A 17,742-nucleotide genomic window follows, 5' to 3' on the forward strand; every position below is an offset into this window, starting at 1 on the left:
ATGAAGGACACTTAGAATAAAATAAAATAAGAATAAATACAGTACACAACTGTACAGAATAGAATAAAAATAGAATACTATATACAGTAGAATAAAATAGAATAAAATATACAATAGGATAAAAATAGAATACAAATGCTATATACAACAGAGTGAAAAATACAACGGTGCCAGAAAGATTATTGCACATTTGTGTTATTGCACATTTGTGGATGTGTGTGTATGATCAGTTAAATCAAATTAAATTAGTATACTACTTTCCAGGGCGCACTGTGGAACACTTTATTATATGTTAGGTCTTGTCTTGTTATTTCCTGTATGTTACCTAAATGTTGTGCATCTGCACTTTATTGTTGTCAATGTCTACGCATGGGACAGTGTGAAACGTAATTTCAATTCCTTTGTATGGCAAGTACATTTGAAGAAATTGACAAATAAAACTGACTTTGACTTTGAATAATATAAATTCCTGAAACATACTCATGCATATTTAACGTTGTTAATATTATTGCTATTGTACAGAATTTATCAACAGCTATTTCAGTTTGTTTTGTTATTAATACATACATTTTTTAAAATTCTATCCTTAATTAGATAACTGTTTTTTCTTTAATTTTCATTTTATGTAGTTTGAATTATTTCATTTATACGTATATCATTTATTTTAGCCATGTTTACTTTATGTATTAAAAAAAATAAAATTGATAAAAGACGTCATTAAATGACGTATGCGGGTTACATCATTCACTGTACATCGCGAACTGTGCTTTTATTTTGTAAAGCTGCTCACTTTATTTCGTTGGGTGACTTTTCCTGACTTGACGATGCTAACTTGTTAGCGGCTAGCTGCGCTGCAATGGGTGGTTGCCATGTTGTGACGCCGTCATCCTCCCATTCAGAAAAACTCTAGGAATACATAATGACCGGGAAAGGGTCAACACCTGGCAACCACCGGAAGTTACATAATGCAGCATGCCGTCACAGCAGAGGATGGAGTCCGGTTCCAGCAGAGTTTCGGTCCGTTTCAGCAGTTTTTAAGGAGCTGAAACGACGTGAACATGCTGCTGAAACTGAAAAGTTACGTTTTCCCACAGAAGCGCCTCGTGGAGGCGCCAGAGCTTCAGCGGAGCCACAGCGGCCCCTGGTGGACAGACGTTTTTATACTCACATTCACATATTTTCTGTAAACTCTTGCCTATGTTTGTTGTTTAATGAATGTGAATTTTTCACATTTTAATTAATAAAAGTTACTCAAACGTGATTATTTACAATTTACAATACAATTATTACAATCAAAACTGCTCACAACAAACATAGATGTTTACATCAGCGCTGTAATTTGCACTAATCAACCGAACAACTACTACTGTTACAATTTGCACATTACTTTTCTCAGTTTATCAAATCAAATCACTTTTATTGTCACATCACATGTGCAGGTACACTGGTACAGTACATGTGAGTGAAATTCTTGTGTGCGAGCTTCACAAGCAACAGAGTTGTGCAAAATACAATAATGTAAAACAAGCAAAATATAAAAATGGCTAATCTAAAAAGTAATAAATATATGTACAATATGTAAAGGTATATACATTACTGAATGTGTATACTAAATATGTTTTTCTACGTGTGTGTGTTTGAGTGTGTATATAGTATGTATATACATGTTTTACAAATGAAATAAAGTAAACAATAAAATAAGATATATAAAATATACAGAGGTTGGTATGTGCAAAACAGTGGCATTAATGTACAGTATGGAGTGCATAATGTTGAAGTTCCAGTAGTGAGGGTGAGGTGTCTATGAAGTGTTCAGCAGTCTGATGGCCTGATGGAAAAAGCTGTCTCTCAGTCTGCTGGTACGGGACCGGATGCTGCAGAACCTCCTTCCTGATGGTAGTAGTCTGAACAGTTTATGGCTGGGGTGACTGGAGTCCTTGATGATCCTCTCCGCTTTCCTCAGGCACCGCTTCCTGTAGATGTCTTGGAGGGAGGGAAGCTCACCTCCAATTATCCGTTCAGCACACCGCACTACTCTCTGGAGAGCTTTGCGGTTGTGAGCGGTGCTGTTGCCGTACCAGGTGGTGATGCATCCAGTGAGGATGCTCTCAATGGCACAGCGATAGAAGGTCCTGAGGGTGCGGGGGCTCATGCCGAATCTTTTCAGTCTCCTGAGAAAGAAGAGGCGCTGCTGCGCCTTCTTCACTGTTTTGTTTATGTGTCCTGACCACGTAAAATCCTCAGCCAGATGTACACCAAGGAAGCGGAAGCTGCTCACTCTCTCCACAGCGGCGCCGTTGATGGTGATGGGGGTGTGTACTCCTCTGCACCTCCGGAAGTCCACTATCAACTCCTTTGTCTTTGCGACGTTGAGGGTGAGATGGTTGTCTTGACACCAGTGGGTCAGGGCGCTGACCTCCTCCCTGTAGGCCGTCTCATCACCGTTGGTGATAAGACCCACCACTGTAGTGTCGTCCGCAAACTTCACAATGATGTTGGAGTTTCTAGTGGCCGTGCAGTCGTAGGTGTAGAGTGAGTACAGGAGAGGGCTCAGTACACACCCCTGTGGAGCACCAGTGTTCAGTGTGATGGGGGATGAGGTGGTGCTGCCCAGTCTGACCACTTGGCGTCTGTCAGACAGGAAGTTAAGGATCCAGCTGCCGAGGGAGCTGCTCAGTCCTAGATCCTGCAGTTTCCTGTCCAGCTTCGAGGGAACGATGGTGTTGAATGCTGAGCTGTAATCTACAAACAGCATTCTCACATACGTGTCTCTCTTCTCCAGGTGTGACAGGGCAGCATGGAGTGTCAGGGCTATGGCATCATCAGTGGACCTGTTGTGGCGGTATGCGAACTGTAGAGGGTCCAGTGAGTCGGGTAGTGCAGAGCAGATGAAGTCCCTGACCAGCTTCTCGAAGCATTTGCTCACGATGGGGGTCAGGGCTACGGGTCGCCAGTCGTTCAATGAGGAGATGGTGGAGGATTTGGGTACAGGGACGATGGTGGCCATTTTGAAGCAGGCTGGGACTACAGACAGGGAGAGGGAAAGGTTGAAGATGTGTGTAAACACTCCAGCCAGCTGAGCCGCGCATGACTTGAGGACGCGGCCGGGAATCCCGTCCGGACCAGTAGCTTTGCGTGCGTTCACCCTCCTGAAGCACTTCCGCACATCCTCCTCAGACACAGTGTGCGCACTGACGTCATCCGCGGTGCGCACACTGTCCGGTCTCGTGGTGTTCGCTGTGTCGAATCTAGCGTAGAATACGTTTAGATCCTCACACAGAGAGGCCGTGGTCTGCGGTGTGCTGGTTTTCCCTCTAAAGTCTGTGATCGTGTTTAGTCCCTGCCACATACTCCAAGGGTTGTCAAACTGTTGCTCCACCCTGTCCCTGTACTCACGTTTGGCTGCTTTGATCGTCTTCCGGAGTTGGTAATGTGCGTGTTTGTAGTCCGATGTGTTCGCGGAGGCAAAAGCGGTGCTCTGTGCCGCCAGCGCCGTGCGAACATCTCCGTTAATCCAGGGTTTTTGATTTGGGAAGGATTTAACTGTTCTGGATGGGACGACATCTTCCACGCATTTTATATATACTAACTTACATGTTACATGTCTACTTGTTAATGAATAGGTACAATACACAATCTGTACTTTTCTAATTATTCTAAATATTCTTAACTGTTTAAGCATCTTTCAGTATCCTGCTCATTTTGCACACTACAACCTTGGTTTGCCACTTATCTGTACTCTTTAATAACTGTACAGTACTCTGTTTTGGTAACTATTATCCATGATGGAAATATGTAAAAAGTTTGTGTTTCTAAGATAAGATAAGATAAGATAACCTTTATTAGTCCCACACGTGGGAAATTTGTTTTGTCACAGCAGGAAGTGGACAGTGCAAAAGTTATGAAGGACAATTAGAATAAAATAAAATAAGAATAAATACAGTACACAACTGTACAGAATAGAATAAAATAAAATACTATATACAGTAGAATAAAATAGAATAAAATATGCAATAAGATAAAAATAGAATACAAATGCTATATACAACTCAGTAAAAATACAACGATGCCAGAAAGATTATTGCACTTAGTGTTATTGCACATGTGTGGATGTGTGTGTTTGATCAGTTGAAGTCTTTGTTGTGGAGTCTGACAGCAGTGGGGAGGAAAGACCTGCGAAATCTCTCCGTCCCACACCGTGGGTGCCGCAGTCTCCCACTGAAGGAGCTGCTCAGTGCTGTCACAGTCTCATGCATGGGGTGGGAGATGTTGTCCAGCAGGGATGACAGCTTAGCCACCATTCTCCTGTCACTCACCACCTCCACTGGGTCCAGAGGGCATCCTAGAACAGAGCTGGCCCTTCGGATCAGCCTGTTCAGTCTCTTCCTGTCCCCAGCAGAGATGCTGCCGCCCCAGCAGACCACACCATAAAAGATGGCTGAGGCCACCACAGAGTCATAGAAGGTCTTCAGGAGTGGGCCCTCCACTCCAAACGACCTGAGTCTCCGCAGCAGGTACAGCCTGCTCTGCCCTTTCCTGTAGAGGGCGTCTGAGTTATGAGTCCAGTCCAGTTTGTTGTTCAGATGAACACCAAGGTACCTGTAGCTGTCCACAGTCTCAGTGTCCATACCTTGGATGTTCAGTGGTTGCAGTGGAGGATGTTTGTGCCTGCGGAAGTCTACCACCAGCTCCTTGGTTTTACTGGCATTGATCTGGAGGTAGTTCAGCTGGCACCAGTCCACAAAGTCCTGAGTCAGTCCTCTGTACTCCTTGTCGTCCCCATCAGTGATGAGGCCGACTATAGCAGAGTCATCAGAGAACTTCTGCAGGAAGCACTGGGTGGAGTTGTGGGAGAAGTCTGCAGTGTAGATGGTGAAGAGGAACGGAGCCAGAACCGTTCCCTGTGGGGCCCCCGTACTGCAGACGACCCTGTCCGACACACAGCCCTGAGTCCTCACATACTGTGGTCGGTCGGTGAGGTAGTCCAAAATCCAGGTAGTGAGGTGATGGTCCACTCCAGAGTTCTCCAGCTTGTCCTTCAGAACCGAGGGAAGAATAGTGTTGAAGGCACTGGAGAAATCAAAGAACATGATTCTCACAGTGCTCCCAGCGGTCTCCAGGTGAGTGAGGGAGCGATGTAGGAGGTGAATGACGGCATCATCCGCTCCAATGCCAGGCTGGTAGGCAAACTGAAGTGGGTCCAGTGATGAGCTCACAAGGCGCCGAAGCTGAGCCAGGACCAGCCGCTCCAGGGTCTTCATCAGGTGGGATGTCAGAGCCACCGGCCTGTAGCTGTTGAGGTCCTTGGGGCGTGAAGTCTTTGGCACTGGTACAACACAGGAGGTTTTCCAGAGCTGTGGGACTCTTCCCAGCCTCAGGCTCAGGTTGAAGAGGTGCAGGACCTGATGACCCTCGAGCTGATGCCATCTGGACCCGCTGCCTTCTTGGCTTTAATCCTCCTCAGTTCCCTCCTAACCTGGGTGGTTGAGAGAGACAGGCTGGAGCCTTGTGTTGAGTGTGTATTGGATGCTGTTGTTGGGGGTGGGGAGGAGTGAGCAGGGTGAATAGAGGAGGTGTGAAGTGTCTGAGGTGTCAGAGGTGGAACAGCAGCAGTGGGGGTGGTTGAGTCTGCAGCTGATGTTGGAGACTGCCTCATGGCTGAATCAAATCTGTTGAAGAAATGATTCAGTTCATTTGCCCACCTCACATCCCTCCCAGGCAGAGAGTTCTGATGTTTGTGGCCCGAGATGGTTCTGAGGCCTCTCCAGACTTCACCAACATTATTTTGCTGAAGCTGGTTCTCCATCTTCTGCCTGTAGCTGTCCTTCCCATTCCTTATCAGTCCCCTCAACTCTCTCTGCACCCTTTTCAACTCCTCTTTGTCTTTGGATTTGAAGGCCCTCCTCTTCTGCTTGAGGACGGCTTTAATTTCTGGGGTAATCCAAGGTTTGTTGTTGGAGAAACACCGTACAGTCCTGGTAGGTACGGTGTTATCCACACAGAAATTAATATAGTCCGTAATGCATGTAGTAAGGCTGTCGATGTCCTCTCTGTGGTCGTCACAGATCACCTCCCACACAGTGGACTCAAAACAGTCCTTAAGAGCCTCCTCGCTCTCCTGCGACCATCTCTGTACTGTGCGGGTGGCTGGTGGCTGTGCGGGTGGCTACTTCCGGCGCCCCCCGTGTGCGGCAGCCTGTTACAGCAGCTCTGCTCATTCTGAGTTTATTTCTTTCTTATCTTTTCTTCTCGTAATTTTTCTATAACTAACGTATTAGTAATTAGACTCTGCAGCCATGTTCTACCGTTTTGTGCTAGTTCTGGTCGTTTTTCTTAGTTTTTTTCTACTTTTTTCACCCGTGTGTGGGGACCCAGAGCAGGGATCCTTTGTTTACAGTAAGGATCAGCTGTTAGCGCTGCGTCCCACAGCAGTACTGCCGGTGGACAGACCTGACATTCCCAGCGAGCTGAGGAGGAAAAGACGGGGGTGTCGTGCTGGGAAGGAGCGCCGTCGCCCGAGAAGGAGACGTTATCGACCATCTCTTCCTTCTGTAATTATTGGAAATGTACGATCTTTGCACAATAAATTGGATGAGCTCACGTCGCTAACCTGGTCACAGAGGGAGTACCGGCAATGTAGCATCATGATGCTAACGGAGTCGTGGCTAACACCGCTAACTCCGGACACGAGCGTGACACTACCGGGATTCCAGCTGCTGCGAGCGGACAGGACGAGAGAGAGCGGTAAGAGGAAAGGAGGGGGACTGGCAGTGTTTGTGAATGACAGATGGTGTAACCCTGGGCACATCACTGTGAAAGAACAACTCTGCAGCAGAGACATTGAGCTGTTAGCCGTTAGCATGCGTCCGTACTACCTGCCCCGGGAATTCTCGCATGTTATCGCGATAACAGCGTATGTCCCCCCCCCCTCGGCCAACGCGGATGCAGCCTGTGACACTCTCCACTCAGTGGTCAGCAGACTGCAAACACAATCTCCGAGAGCCCTCCTCATAATATCAGGGGACTTCAATCATGCCTCACTGGACTCCACACTGCCCACCTTCACCCAGTATGTGACCTGCCCAACCAGAGACAATAAAACACTGGACTTACTGTATGCCAATGCTGAAGAGGCATACAGTTCATCACCTCTCCCTCCCCTGGGCAGATCTGATCACAACCTGGTGCACCTTGTCCCTGTGTATGAGCCCTTAGTTGTTCTGTTGTATATCCTGTGTTTTGTTCTGTTTTCTTGCTCCTTTTACAACCAAATTTCCCCCTGTGGGATAATTAAAGGATTATTCTATTCTATTTTATTCAATTCTAGGTGACGGCATGTTCCGATTGTGCCTGCAGGGGGCGCAGTAGAGTCGTGAGTTAAATAAAACGTAGAAGAAGACGACAATCCACATCCGGCTGTCACTGCCGAGCCGCAAAGGAAGAACCAAAGGAATATCTGGACAGGTGAGCGTGATTCTACCTGACAGATGAGCCAGTTCCGCCCGGCTCCTCTGCCACAGGTGCCGGAGCTGCCGGTGCTCTTCGACGGAGATTCGCGTGTCTTTATCCGCCCGGAACCGCTCCGTGAGGCCCGGCAGCTGCGAAGGTCAAGCTAATGCTAAAGCTAAAGCTAGTCCTTTCGGTTTTACCGTGTGATCACCGCGGGATCCAGACTGTGTCCGGTTTTAAAAGATGCGTTAGAAGTTCCGGACCGTCAGGTGTTTGTTTTCCAGAGCAGCAGGTCTGACTCTGAGCTCAGGTGTAGACGATTATAACTCGTGTATGAATATGTATGACGTGAGGTCAGCTTTCAGCCTCGCGCTGAGAGAAGGATGAACTCCTGTGTGCAACCTTTCAGCTAAACAGCATCACCTGTACGTCAGCGATGCTGTTAGTTACAGTTTATTCTCCCATAAAGTCCACTACAGAATAGCTGTTGTCATGCGCAGTTATGCCTCCGTTTGCAGCCACGTGATTGAAACCATACGAAGGATAAAAGAGCTTTGTTGTCCCACAGGGACGTTTATCCTGGACAAACAGTCCAGCAACATGAGTGAAAATACAGTCCTGTCATACAACTCTGGCAAACATTCATGTGCACCGCCATCTTTAAACTGTTTTGCAGCTGATTGCTATGTAACCTCTCCGGAAAAACCAGACAGACCTCCTCATAAACCATTGTTGCTGTCAGAAACCAAGACATGACCTGATGTAACAATGTTCACATTTCATCACTGATTAAGAGAATTGTATTTCTGAGCCCGCCAGACTCTGTTTGAAAAATGGCTGATTTACAGGACCTTTAATCAGGGTCGATCACCAGGCTGAAAATCCAGCAGTTTTCAGTTTAACTGCTCACAGAGTCAGCGGGAGAAGATTAACCCAGCCGGCAGTGACGGTCCCTGCACCGAAACCTCAGCCCTGAGCATTTATTCCACCTGAGTGATGGGAGGCCACATCCACCAGACTCCATTTCAAATTTGGGCTGTTTAGCATTTCTGTAACATTCTTTCTTCAAACATCACATCATGACTGAAGGTCAGCAGCTGTTTGGACCAAACTCCCTTTAAAAACCTGCCACTTTAAGCTCCTCCTGCTCCTTCTCAGAGAAACACCGTTAGTTCAGGAGGTCTTTGTGTTCACACCTGAAGGAGAACCTGGAACTCAGGTGTCGTACCTGCTGATGACTTCTCCATTTGTGTGGCAGGAGCTGCTGAGCGTGACGATGGTGCTGAGGGAGGTCCCGGCCGAGAACATCGCCCGTCCTCTAGGCAGGAACGAGGTTATCGGCCTCCTTTTCCGCCTCACCATATTCGGCGCCGTCACCTACTTCACCATCAAGTGGATGGTGGACGCCATTGACCCCACTAGGAAGCAGAAGGTGGAGGCTCAGAAACAGGTAAGAGCGAGCGAGCAGCTGCGTGTTTGATCTTCACAGGTGGCTCGGTCTCTGACTGGTTCCTGGTTTGGTGTTTTTCAGGCCGAGAAGCTGATGCGTCAGATTGGCGTTAAAAACGTGAAGCTGTCGGAGTACGAGATGAGCATCGCCGCTCACCTGGTGGACCCACTGAGCATGCAGGTAACGCCTCGTGTCGCTAAACTGAAGCTGTTAGAAACTCCTAAAAGCTTGCCCGCCGACGGCGGCGCCACGAGGAAACAGGAAGCGTGTGTGGTTTACCTGCACGTCATATACACCTTCTTCCTGCATGCAGATCACCTGGAGGGACATCGCAGGTCTGGACGAGGTCATCACCGAGTTAAAGGAGACGGTCATCCTACCTGTTCAGAAGAGACACCTGTTTCTGGGATCCAGGCTGCTGCAGCCCCCCAAAGGTCAGAGGTCATTCACCTGCGTCCTGTTTTAGAGTCGTCAGTAAAGCTTTTTACAGAGGGAGCAAGGAAGAAAAGGAAAGAAGAAAACATGAAGGTAAAATCTGAACGTTGTCTTGGTAACAGGCGTGCTGCTGTACGGACCTCCCGGATGTGGGAAAACACTGATCGCCAAGGCGACGGCAAAAGAGGCGGGGTTTCGTTTCATCAACCTGCAGCCGAGCACGCTGACGGACAAATGGTACGGAGAGTCCCAGAAACTCGCTGCCGCTGTGTTCTCATTGGCTGTCAAACTGCAGCCAGCGATCATCTTCATCGACGAGATAGGTGACGAACACGCGCGCGCACACACACACACACGCACGCGCGTGCGCGAAAAGAGTGAAAGCTGAGCCGGAGAACAGAAAAAGTAGAAACGAGAGTAAAAACCTCGCCGCCCGCGTGTTTGCAGACTCGTTCCTGCGGAGCCGCTCCAGCTCGGATCATGAAGCCACCGCCATGATGAAGGCCCAGTTCATGAGTCTGTGGGACGGACTGGACACGGATCACCACTGCCAGGTATGCACACCTGTCTGTCACATGACCTCAGCGGTGACGGGGTGTTTCCTTTTAGTAAAGATGTTTCCACATGTTTGTGTCACAATGACCTGAGGAGGGCGGGGCCACTGTGCATGTCTGTGTCAGGTGATCATTATGGGCGCCACCAATCGCCCCCAGGACCTGGACTCTGCCATCCTGCGGAGGATGCCCACCAGGTTCCACATCAACCAGCCTGTATGTGACTTTCAAAATAAAAGCCTCAGAAGTCTTAAAAGCAGGGGGCGTGCTGACGGTGTGTCTTTGTCCCCGCAGAGCGTGAGGCAGCGCGAGCAGATCCTCAGGCTGATCCTGGAGAACGAGAGGGTGAGCGCACGAGTCACGTGACCTTTTCGTAAAGCGCTGCAGAATGATGACAGTCCTTCTTCTTTTACTCATTTAATGGACGTCAGCACAGGAAATGAGAGAAAAGGAAAAGAACAAACACACAAAACAAGTTTGGCAAAGGGAAGACATGTAGGGGAAAGGAAGCAAGGAAATGATGGAAGGAAGGAGGATGGGGTTTTAGGAAAATGGACTGGAAATGGGGAAGGACACAAAAGGATGGAATAAGGAAGGTAGGAACAAAGGAAAGGGAAAAAACAGATAAAGATTGAAGGAAGGTTGGCAAGGAGGGGTAAAAGGGAAGGAAACAAGGAAGGAAAAGAAGCCGATGGGAAGGGAACGAGGGCGGGTCGACGGACTCGAGCTCGCAGCGATCGATCTGTTTTCTCTTCACAGGTAGACTCATCGATTAGCCTCAGCGACATCGCCAAGGAAACAGAGGGTTTCTCAGGAAGTGACCTCAGAGAGATGTGTCGTGATGCGGCGCTGCTGTGTGTCCGCGACTTCGTCCACGCTGAGAACGACAGGTGGGCGTCCAGGTGTTTCTGTTGAGGTGATCAATAACTGATCTGGAGCCAGTGACGGTTTGCTCAGGTGAGGTTTCAGTGTCGGGTTTCTCTCTCGCAGCCTTCCAGATGACATCATCCGCCCGATCCATCAGGACGACCTGCGGCGCGCCATCGTCAAGATGAGGAAGTCCAAGACCGCGGGCGGAGCCAGCGCCCTGCTGCACGCCGCTCTGGACTGAACGCGTCTGGATCACACAATGACCTCAGCTCAGCCTGCAGCCGCCGCCCCCTCACGCTGAAGTGCCACTGCTTCCTGCTTGTCCTTCAGTCAGCTGATTGGCTGACGGTGGCGGGCTTTTTTTTCCCTTTTTCTTTCTAGAATCACAAAATCCAAAATAAAAGTTGTTTGTCAGAGCTCGCTGTCACACGTCCACGCCGCCAACTCCCACGCGTCCCCCTTTACAAAACGCTCTCGTCCTGGTGCCTGAAGTTGCTGACATCACGGACACACGCGGCGGCCGTCAGGCCTCGACGCAGCAGTCGTGACAAAACGTCTGACGCCAAACGGCAGGAATAGCGTCTGACTATGGAGGGACGAGACGGCGGCGAGGCACGTTAAGTTTTTCAGGCAGACAACAGCGTTCTGCGTCTCCTCGCCATTTGTTTGGCTGGTGAAATCGTGAGGAAAGATGGCGGGTTGGATTCAAACAAGCTGTCTCAGCGAGGCGTTTAAACTCGACGCCTGTCACACAGAGGGCCTCTAAAGGAGCTTTTATTGTGAAAATCCTCCCAAACACCGAGTATAAGAAACCCACCAATAATCAATCGGATGATCAATAAGTTTACAGGCGTGAAGCACAAACGGCGAGCTTCAGCCGCTTAAACACGATTCAAGCTGCTTTAATGAAATGACGTTATTGAAACTTTATTGACTCTGAAACACGACGCGGACGCTTTGATCCGTTTACAGTGTAAATAAACACAAACGTGGCGCTGACGCCGTTTCAGGGGAACGCTTCTCTTTCCATCAAGTGTACTTTATTTGTAGTTTTTAAGCTGAGCTGGTTTCTGTTAATCCTCAGAGCTCGCAGTCGTAACAGAAACAGGAAGGCGTCAGATTTTCACATTAAAAAACTGATGAACTTCCTGGTAACACCGAATCATCGTTTCATCAGACGCAGGATTTTTTACTCCGTGTGTTGTTGCCTGTTTAAGTTATGATGTAATAAAGTGGCCAAAACAACAACATGTGACTCTTTTTCATTCACGCGGTTCTCTGAGTAAAAATGTTATGAAGTCTGTTTCTTTATTTTATGAAAAATAAATTTGTCAAACGTTAAAATGTAGTTACGATGGAGGAGTGTTGGAATTTAACAGTTTCTTTAAACGTCAAATAAAGCTTTTTATTTTTTTTTAAAAATGACCCACGTTATAACTGCAGAAGCCACGCTTAGAAAAACTTTATGGAGTTTACGAGAACAGATCAGCTGAATTTTGTACGTTTGCAATAAAACCGTTAAAGGCCGTGGCGCTGTTACCAAAAGGTTTGAACAGCTCAGACATCAGGACACGATTCTCACGTCAACAGTTCAAAGCTCTCCTTTGTAATCTGAACAGTTTGTTTTCATTAATATTTCACATAAAATTACACAAAGTGAATTTTTAGAGGAACATATTTGAAAATAAAGAATTTGTTTTGAGTAATAAAGAAGTAAAACTTAAAACAGGAATGCAGTTTTCTACAGTTTCTTTAGTTCGAGCTGCTGTTTAAAAGTGTAACAGTGAACGCAGTTTGACTTTAAATAAGACACTTTGTTCTGTTTCGATAGTGAAAATTTGTTTTATTAAAGCTTTAAATGAAAAACTTCTGGATGAAGATTCAGAAAATAAATTAAAAAACTACCCAAAAAGTTCTGACTTTGGCACAAAGTTGAAAGATTTTTCACCCTGAACACATCAAAGATCAAAATAAATAAAAATCAAAATGATTCAGATCTCAGCCCGACACCCTGACCTGGACTCACAATTTTAAAAAGACTTTTATTGTGAAAATCCTGGTAGAAAGAAAATCAACCACGGAAAAAATAAATTAAAGCTAAAGCTCCTCCGGCATAACTCTGAGAGTAAAGGTGGAGGCAGGGGAAGGAGGGCACCCGCCCCCCTCCGTCACGTTTACCTGCAGTTTAACCTTCACACTTCCTGCTGACCCGAGAACATCAAAGCACATTTCACTTTTACCCAGAAACACTCAGACATGAAGAGGAGGACGGGTGGTAAGTCTTCACTTCCTGTTTTGTTTTAGTTGATCAGACGTCATAAATGGAACGCTCGTCCTGATCTGTGATCAATAACTGACAGCAACAACCACAGACTGGGTATAAAAGATGGACGTTGCCATGGCAACTAGATTCAGTCAACCCTGAAAACCTCAGGCTCGTTTACACTTCTGTACAAACAGAGGAGCCGCCCCCTGCTGGTCATTGGAAGGACTGCAGGAACCATGTCCATCGTTTATCTACAGTCTGTGTCAGACTCCCTAAGTCCGACTTTGAGCGAACGAAAGGAAGAAGCTGGCCAATCAGAGCTCAGGTCAAGACATCATCATGAGTCACATGACGCCTTTCTCCTGCTTCAAACGTCTGAACCGGGAAAAATTCTAGTGCGTGATTGGACGCTTGTTGTCAGGGGGTGGGGCTCCATGCCCCCAGGTTAGCAGGTGTGTTGGGCTTACCGTCCTCTGTCCCTCTCAGAGCTCCGTGTTGGGCGCTCGGCCCACCGCCCTCCCCTCGCACTCTCTGTGGAAGTCGCAGCCGTCCAGCAGGTGGCGGTACGTTGCCCGGACGTCACGGTACAGCGGCGCGTCCTCCGTCTCCAGCCCGGGGAATCGAACTGGCGACTCATTGACGAGCAGCTGCAGCCGCGGGCCTCGCTGGCAGTCGTACAGCACGAACAGCAGGTTGGCGGCGTATGGCACGATGCGACTGGTCCGGAAACGGCGACCTGCGAGACGCCATAGGGAGACTTCCTGTTAGAGCGAGACTCATGAAACAGCAGATTGTGGCTGTGACAATGATGTCACGATGATGTCACACCACAACTGAAACAAGTCTGGGACGGTTAGAAGATTTCTCCAGAATGTTCTGTAGTGTGAACATCATCTTGTTTTAAATTTAAGGAATTTACAAGCGAATGCTTGGGAACGTTGTTTGGGAACATTTGGGAACGCTTAGGACTTCTAATGTGACATGAATACATTCATATTTCTGAAGAATTATGTCAGGATTCTCATTTACTCAGATTTTCATCACCGTGCTAACATTTGTCTGGAAACACCTTCCCGTCACTGCACAATATTTACCGAGTGCCGAGAAACGCCGCTGAGTGCTCAGAGGAAATACGAGTGCAGTTCCTGCACTTTGTGTTTGGATGATTTGGAGGACTGAGGATGACAACGACGACGTTTGTGTGTTGTGTCAATAAAAACAAGAAAAACTTGTTCTGCTCTCTGATTGGATGCTATGTTAGAGGTGGCACTTCTTACCATGCTGTGAGTCGTAGTTGGTGGCAGTGGGTGGAGTCTGGTCCTTGTAGAGTCCCAGCAGAGAGAGGAGGGGGAGGAGCGTCTCAGCGTGACCCACCAGGATGGAGGCGGGCTCTGGGGACGCCTCAGTGGACCTGACGGAGACACGATCGGTTCAATCAGTGATCGATCAAACCAAACGATTGATGACGGCGATTGGAGCTCAGAAACTAGCACAGCCGCTCGGCTGCCATGTTGAAGCGGCTATGGGTGGTTTTTACGAAGCATCACATAAATGCGCTTTGCTAGTTGAAAACCACCTTCAGACCTGAAAACCATGCCAACCATCTCTTTGTAAACAAACAACGGTCGCAGGGGCCCCACCCACCTGCGAGGACGACCGGCTCTGTCCAGCGTCCTGAAGACGTGATGGAAGAGCGGGCAGCTGGACAGGCCGTTGATCTCGTGGCCGTGCGAGCGCTTCCAGTACTGCTTCAGGTCCGACTTGTACTCCAACACCTGCAGACGATGAGTGGGGAGAGGAAACCCACGGACCCATCAGAGCGCCGTAAACACTTACACAGACATGTTGCCATGAGCCATTTGATCGCTTTACCATCGACAACATGACCTGAGAGCCATCTGCAGCGTCACTAATCAATGCATGCAGATCAGTGCAGATCAGGTCCTCTCAGCTGTTTTACTGATCCCGGATCAGCCCCGGAATAACGCGGAACGTTACCTTTGCGTCGCTCTCGTCAAACAGGAAGCACCACGGCGAGTGCACGTTTTTGATGGAGAGCTCGTACGAGCACAAGAAGAACGCCGCCTCCAACAGATCTACAGGAGACACAGAGGGACAATCTTCATCACACAGAGAACACCGCCCCCTGTGGGACAGGAAGTCCACAGAGCGGAAATTTTAAAAAGCTTAACTGCATCATGGGAGATGTAGTGTGTGTGTGTGTGTAAGAGACCTGGTGTGAGTCGGTGGTGAGGAAGGCCCAGCCTGTCGGCCATCCTCCTCCTCACTCCCTCCATCTCCTCGCCGTGTTTGAACTTCTCCACCTCCAACAGCGCCGTGCGGTTGTTCTCCACACCCTCCACATAACCACGGCAACGGTCGAAGAAACGCATCAACTCGTCGTCCACCTCGTGGCTGTACTCCGGCTCGGCATCTGCCCAAACACAAAGGTCAGAGGTCAGGCTCAAGGACTCACGTTATCGAGAATCCTCTGGGGTGGCAAGACTCACCGTGGCGTCCCCAGCGGTACTGCAGCCCCTCCTGAAATGCCTCCACACTGCTCACGCAGCGATGCTTCGAGCTGGTCAGGAAGCGCACCCTCCTCTTCCTCACATTCTCCTCGGACAGCAGAGATGGAAACACAGACGCCAGGCGGTTCGCCAGCTGACGCAGGTCATCCCGGCCCTTCATCACCAGCTGACCTGAGAAGCATCATCATCATCACCGTCGGTCCTACGCTCTGAGGTCACGTGGTCCCCCTCACGCATTATATTATTAACATTACATTCATGTTCATATATTTATGTATACATGTTCTGTACTGATGGTCGCGGGCTCACCGTCCATGTCCTCGGTGTACCACGCCTCCCAGCGGTTCCGGATCTCCTGCAGCCAGCTCTCGGATCCACCGGAGGCCTTGGAAGCTTCGGTCCGGACCAGCTCGCTCAGTTTCCGGATCCTGCGGATGTTCTTGAGGGTCGGGTAGCGGCTGCCGTGCCGGATGACGGCGGTGAGGTGGAACGGGGAGCAGTGCTCGGCCGGGGGCGGTCTCAGGACCGAAGGGTCCGCGGACAGAGGGTCCCGCAGCAGGTGCGGGTTCACCTCCTCGTACCGGGTCTTGGTGCCGAAGTACCCGGCGATGTGCGGGATGTCCGGGACCGACAGGGAGGCGAAGGACAGGCGGGGCACGAGCAGACCCAGAGTGGCCAGCAGCACACCTCCAGCGGGGTGAAACACGGAGAACATGTCGGCGGGGACCGGAGAACTGAGCCGGGGAGACAGCCGGGGTCCACCTGCTTCCGCCTTTCTTGCTTTGTTGATGTTCCGGGTTTGTGTGACCTTTAACCTCCTGTTCTTCCGGTGTGCGGGCCGACCAAAAAGCATCCGCGAGGTTTAAAATTCAACATTTTTCGTTAAACTTTAACTTCAATGAAAAGTCGAGTCATTTAAAAAAAAACTGCCGGAACTAATTTAATGGTAAAAAAAAGAAAAAAGAAAAAGTCTGGTTTTACCTTCTGAAGCTTCAAATTCAATACATCAAATATAAAGAGGCACAATACAGCTTCCGCTTAACGGAAGCCAAAATAAAAGCCCTAACCGGTTTATTTCTTTCAAAGTAAAAGCTTCAATGACAACAGGAAGTGCGTTTTACTCAAAATCAACATGAAAATGTTTTTTTTTTAACTAATAAAACAATAATAAAACGATTTAAAGAATCAGAATTTATAGCTGATGAAGTTATGAAAGTAGTTTTCTGTATGGACGCACTGATGTCATGTCTCCTTGTTCCATCCGAAGTTTAAATCAGGGGTCATTTTTATATGGCGGGCCACAGACAGCCCGCTTTGACCTTGAGTGGGCCAGACCAGTAAAACTTCCTGTCACTGTAAATTAGTTAAATATTTAACTGTTTTTCTACATGATGAAGAAAAAGCTGCTGTGACAGAGAAGGAAATCTGACAGCACGATTCTTTAAACCAGCAGTGTTGAACTGCAGGCCTCGAGGGCCGGTGTCCTTTAGCTTTTAGATCTCACTCTGGGTCAACACACCTGAATCACCGTTGGAGAACTTCAAGACATGTTGAGGAGGTCACAAGGGCCCATCTAAAACCTGCAGCCCCCCCCCCCCCCGCAAAGTTTTTGTTTGCTGTAGTTAAAAATCAGACCAACAGGCCTGTGAGACTCACACCGACTCTGAGCCCTGGCTCATCTCTGCCATTCAAACACACTTTGTATAAACTTTATTTAAACAATTTTGAGTCAGAGTTTTGATAAAAGCCTTATTTTGATGGATTTATTACTCTAGTAGTGAGAACACACATGAAGTTTAAGGACAAGTTTGAAGCCTTTTGTCCTCCACGATGGAAAATCAATGAAAATAAAAAACTTTATCCAGCTGCTAAGTTCACAAACTCTGCTCTCAGCTTAGCTTAGTGTCCTGTGTCACTGAAATAAAGACAGATGTTGCTTGTTTTACGTTTTCACTCGTGTGAATGCTGCTCAGATACACACCTGCCCTGTGGGGAGAACACAGGTGGGGTTTAAAGCTGTAACAGGCTCCTACACCTGTTTTCCTCCACAACAGTGACGGGAATCCTCAGTGACCACGCTGACCAAGGCCTCATCCGCATCGCTCTTCTCCCCTGATGATAACAAATGTGGTTTTCAGTTACAGACATCACTAAGTAGAAACACAATAGAATTTCATGTTGTGTAAA

General features: G+C 48.2%; 2 protein-coding genes across 2 annotated transcripts; one reads left to right on the forward strand and one right to left on the reverse strand.

Moving 5' to 3' along the window:
* Nucleotides 1-7,339: 7,339 nt before the first annotated feature.
* Nucleotides 7,340-12,006, forward strand: atad1b (ATPase family AAA domain containing 1b). Its single transcript, XM_063482393.2, has 10 exons — nucleotides 7,340-7,464; nucleotides 8,708-8,899; nucleotides 8,981-9,079; nucleotides 9,213-9,333; nucleotides 9,457-9,657; nucleotides 9,782-9,888; nucleotides 10,015-10,104; nucleotides 10,183-10,233; nucleotides 10,648-10,778; nucleotides 10,879-12,006. The coding sequence occupies exons 2-10, from the start codon at nucleotides 8,726-8,728 to the stop codon at nucleotides 10,997-10,999; spliced, it is 1,095 nt and encodes a 364-aa protein (XP_063338463.1). The 5' UTR covers nucleotides 7,340-7,464; nucleotides 8,708-8,725; the 3' UTR covers nucleotides 11,000-12,006.
* A 600-nt stretch (nucleotides 12,007-12,606) lies between these two features.
* minpp1b (multiple inositol-polyphosphate phosphatase 1b) lies at nucleotides 12,607-16,423 on the reverse strand. The gene is made up of 7 exons (XM_063481889.1): nucleotides 15,865-16,423; nucleotides 15,535-15,726; nucleotides 15,258-15,458; nucleotides 15,023-15,120; nucleotides 14,669-14,799; nucleotides 14,302-14,435; nucleotides 12,607-13,760 (listed from the first exon to the last, which is right to left on the reverse strand). The coding sequence occupies exons 1-7, from the start codon at nucleotides 16,406-16,408 to the stop codon at nucleotides 13,507-13,509; spliced, it is 1,554 nt and encodes a 517-aa protein (XP_063337959.1). The 5' UTR covers nucleotides 16,409-16,423; the 3' UTR covers nucleotides 12,607-13,506.
* Between the last annotated feature and the right edge of the window lie 1,319 nt (nucleotides 16,424-17,742).

The sequence above is a fragment of the Pelmatolapia mariae genome, linkage group LG8 (genome assembly GCF_036321145.2).
Source record: "Pelmatolapia mariae isolate MD_Pm_ZW linkage group LG8, Pm_UMD_F_2, whole genome shotgun sequence".
Lineage (NCBI taxonomy): Eukaryota > Metazoa > Chordata > Actinopteri > Cichliformes > Cichlidae > Pelmatolapia > Pelmatolapia mariae.

Coding starts and splice junctions, on each gene's coding strand:
- atad1b (XM_063482393.2), top strand. CDS start 8,726: ATGGTGCTGAGGGAGGTCCCGGCCGAGAACATCGCCCGTCCTCTAGGC. Junction 9,889..10,014: donor ACACGGATCACCACTGCCAG/GTATGCACACCT, acceptor TGTCTGTGTCAG/GTGATCATTATGGGCGCCAC. Junction 10,105..10,182: donor GGTTCCACATCAACCAGCCT/GTATGTGACTTT, acceptor TTGTCCCCGCAG/AGCGTGAGGCAGCGCGAGCA.
- minpp1b (XM_063481889.1), bottom strand. CDS start 16,408: ATGCTTTTTGGTCGGCCCGCACACCGGAAGAACAGGAGGTTAAAGGTC. Junction 15,727..15,864: donor GTACACCGAGGACATGGACG/GTGAGCCCGCGA, acceptor GATGCTTCTCAG/GTCAGCTGGTGATGAAGGGC. Junction 13,761..14,301: donor CAACTACGACTCACAGCATG/GTAAGAAGTGCC, acceptor GGCGTCTCGCAG/GTCGCCGTTTCCGGACCAGT.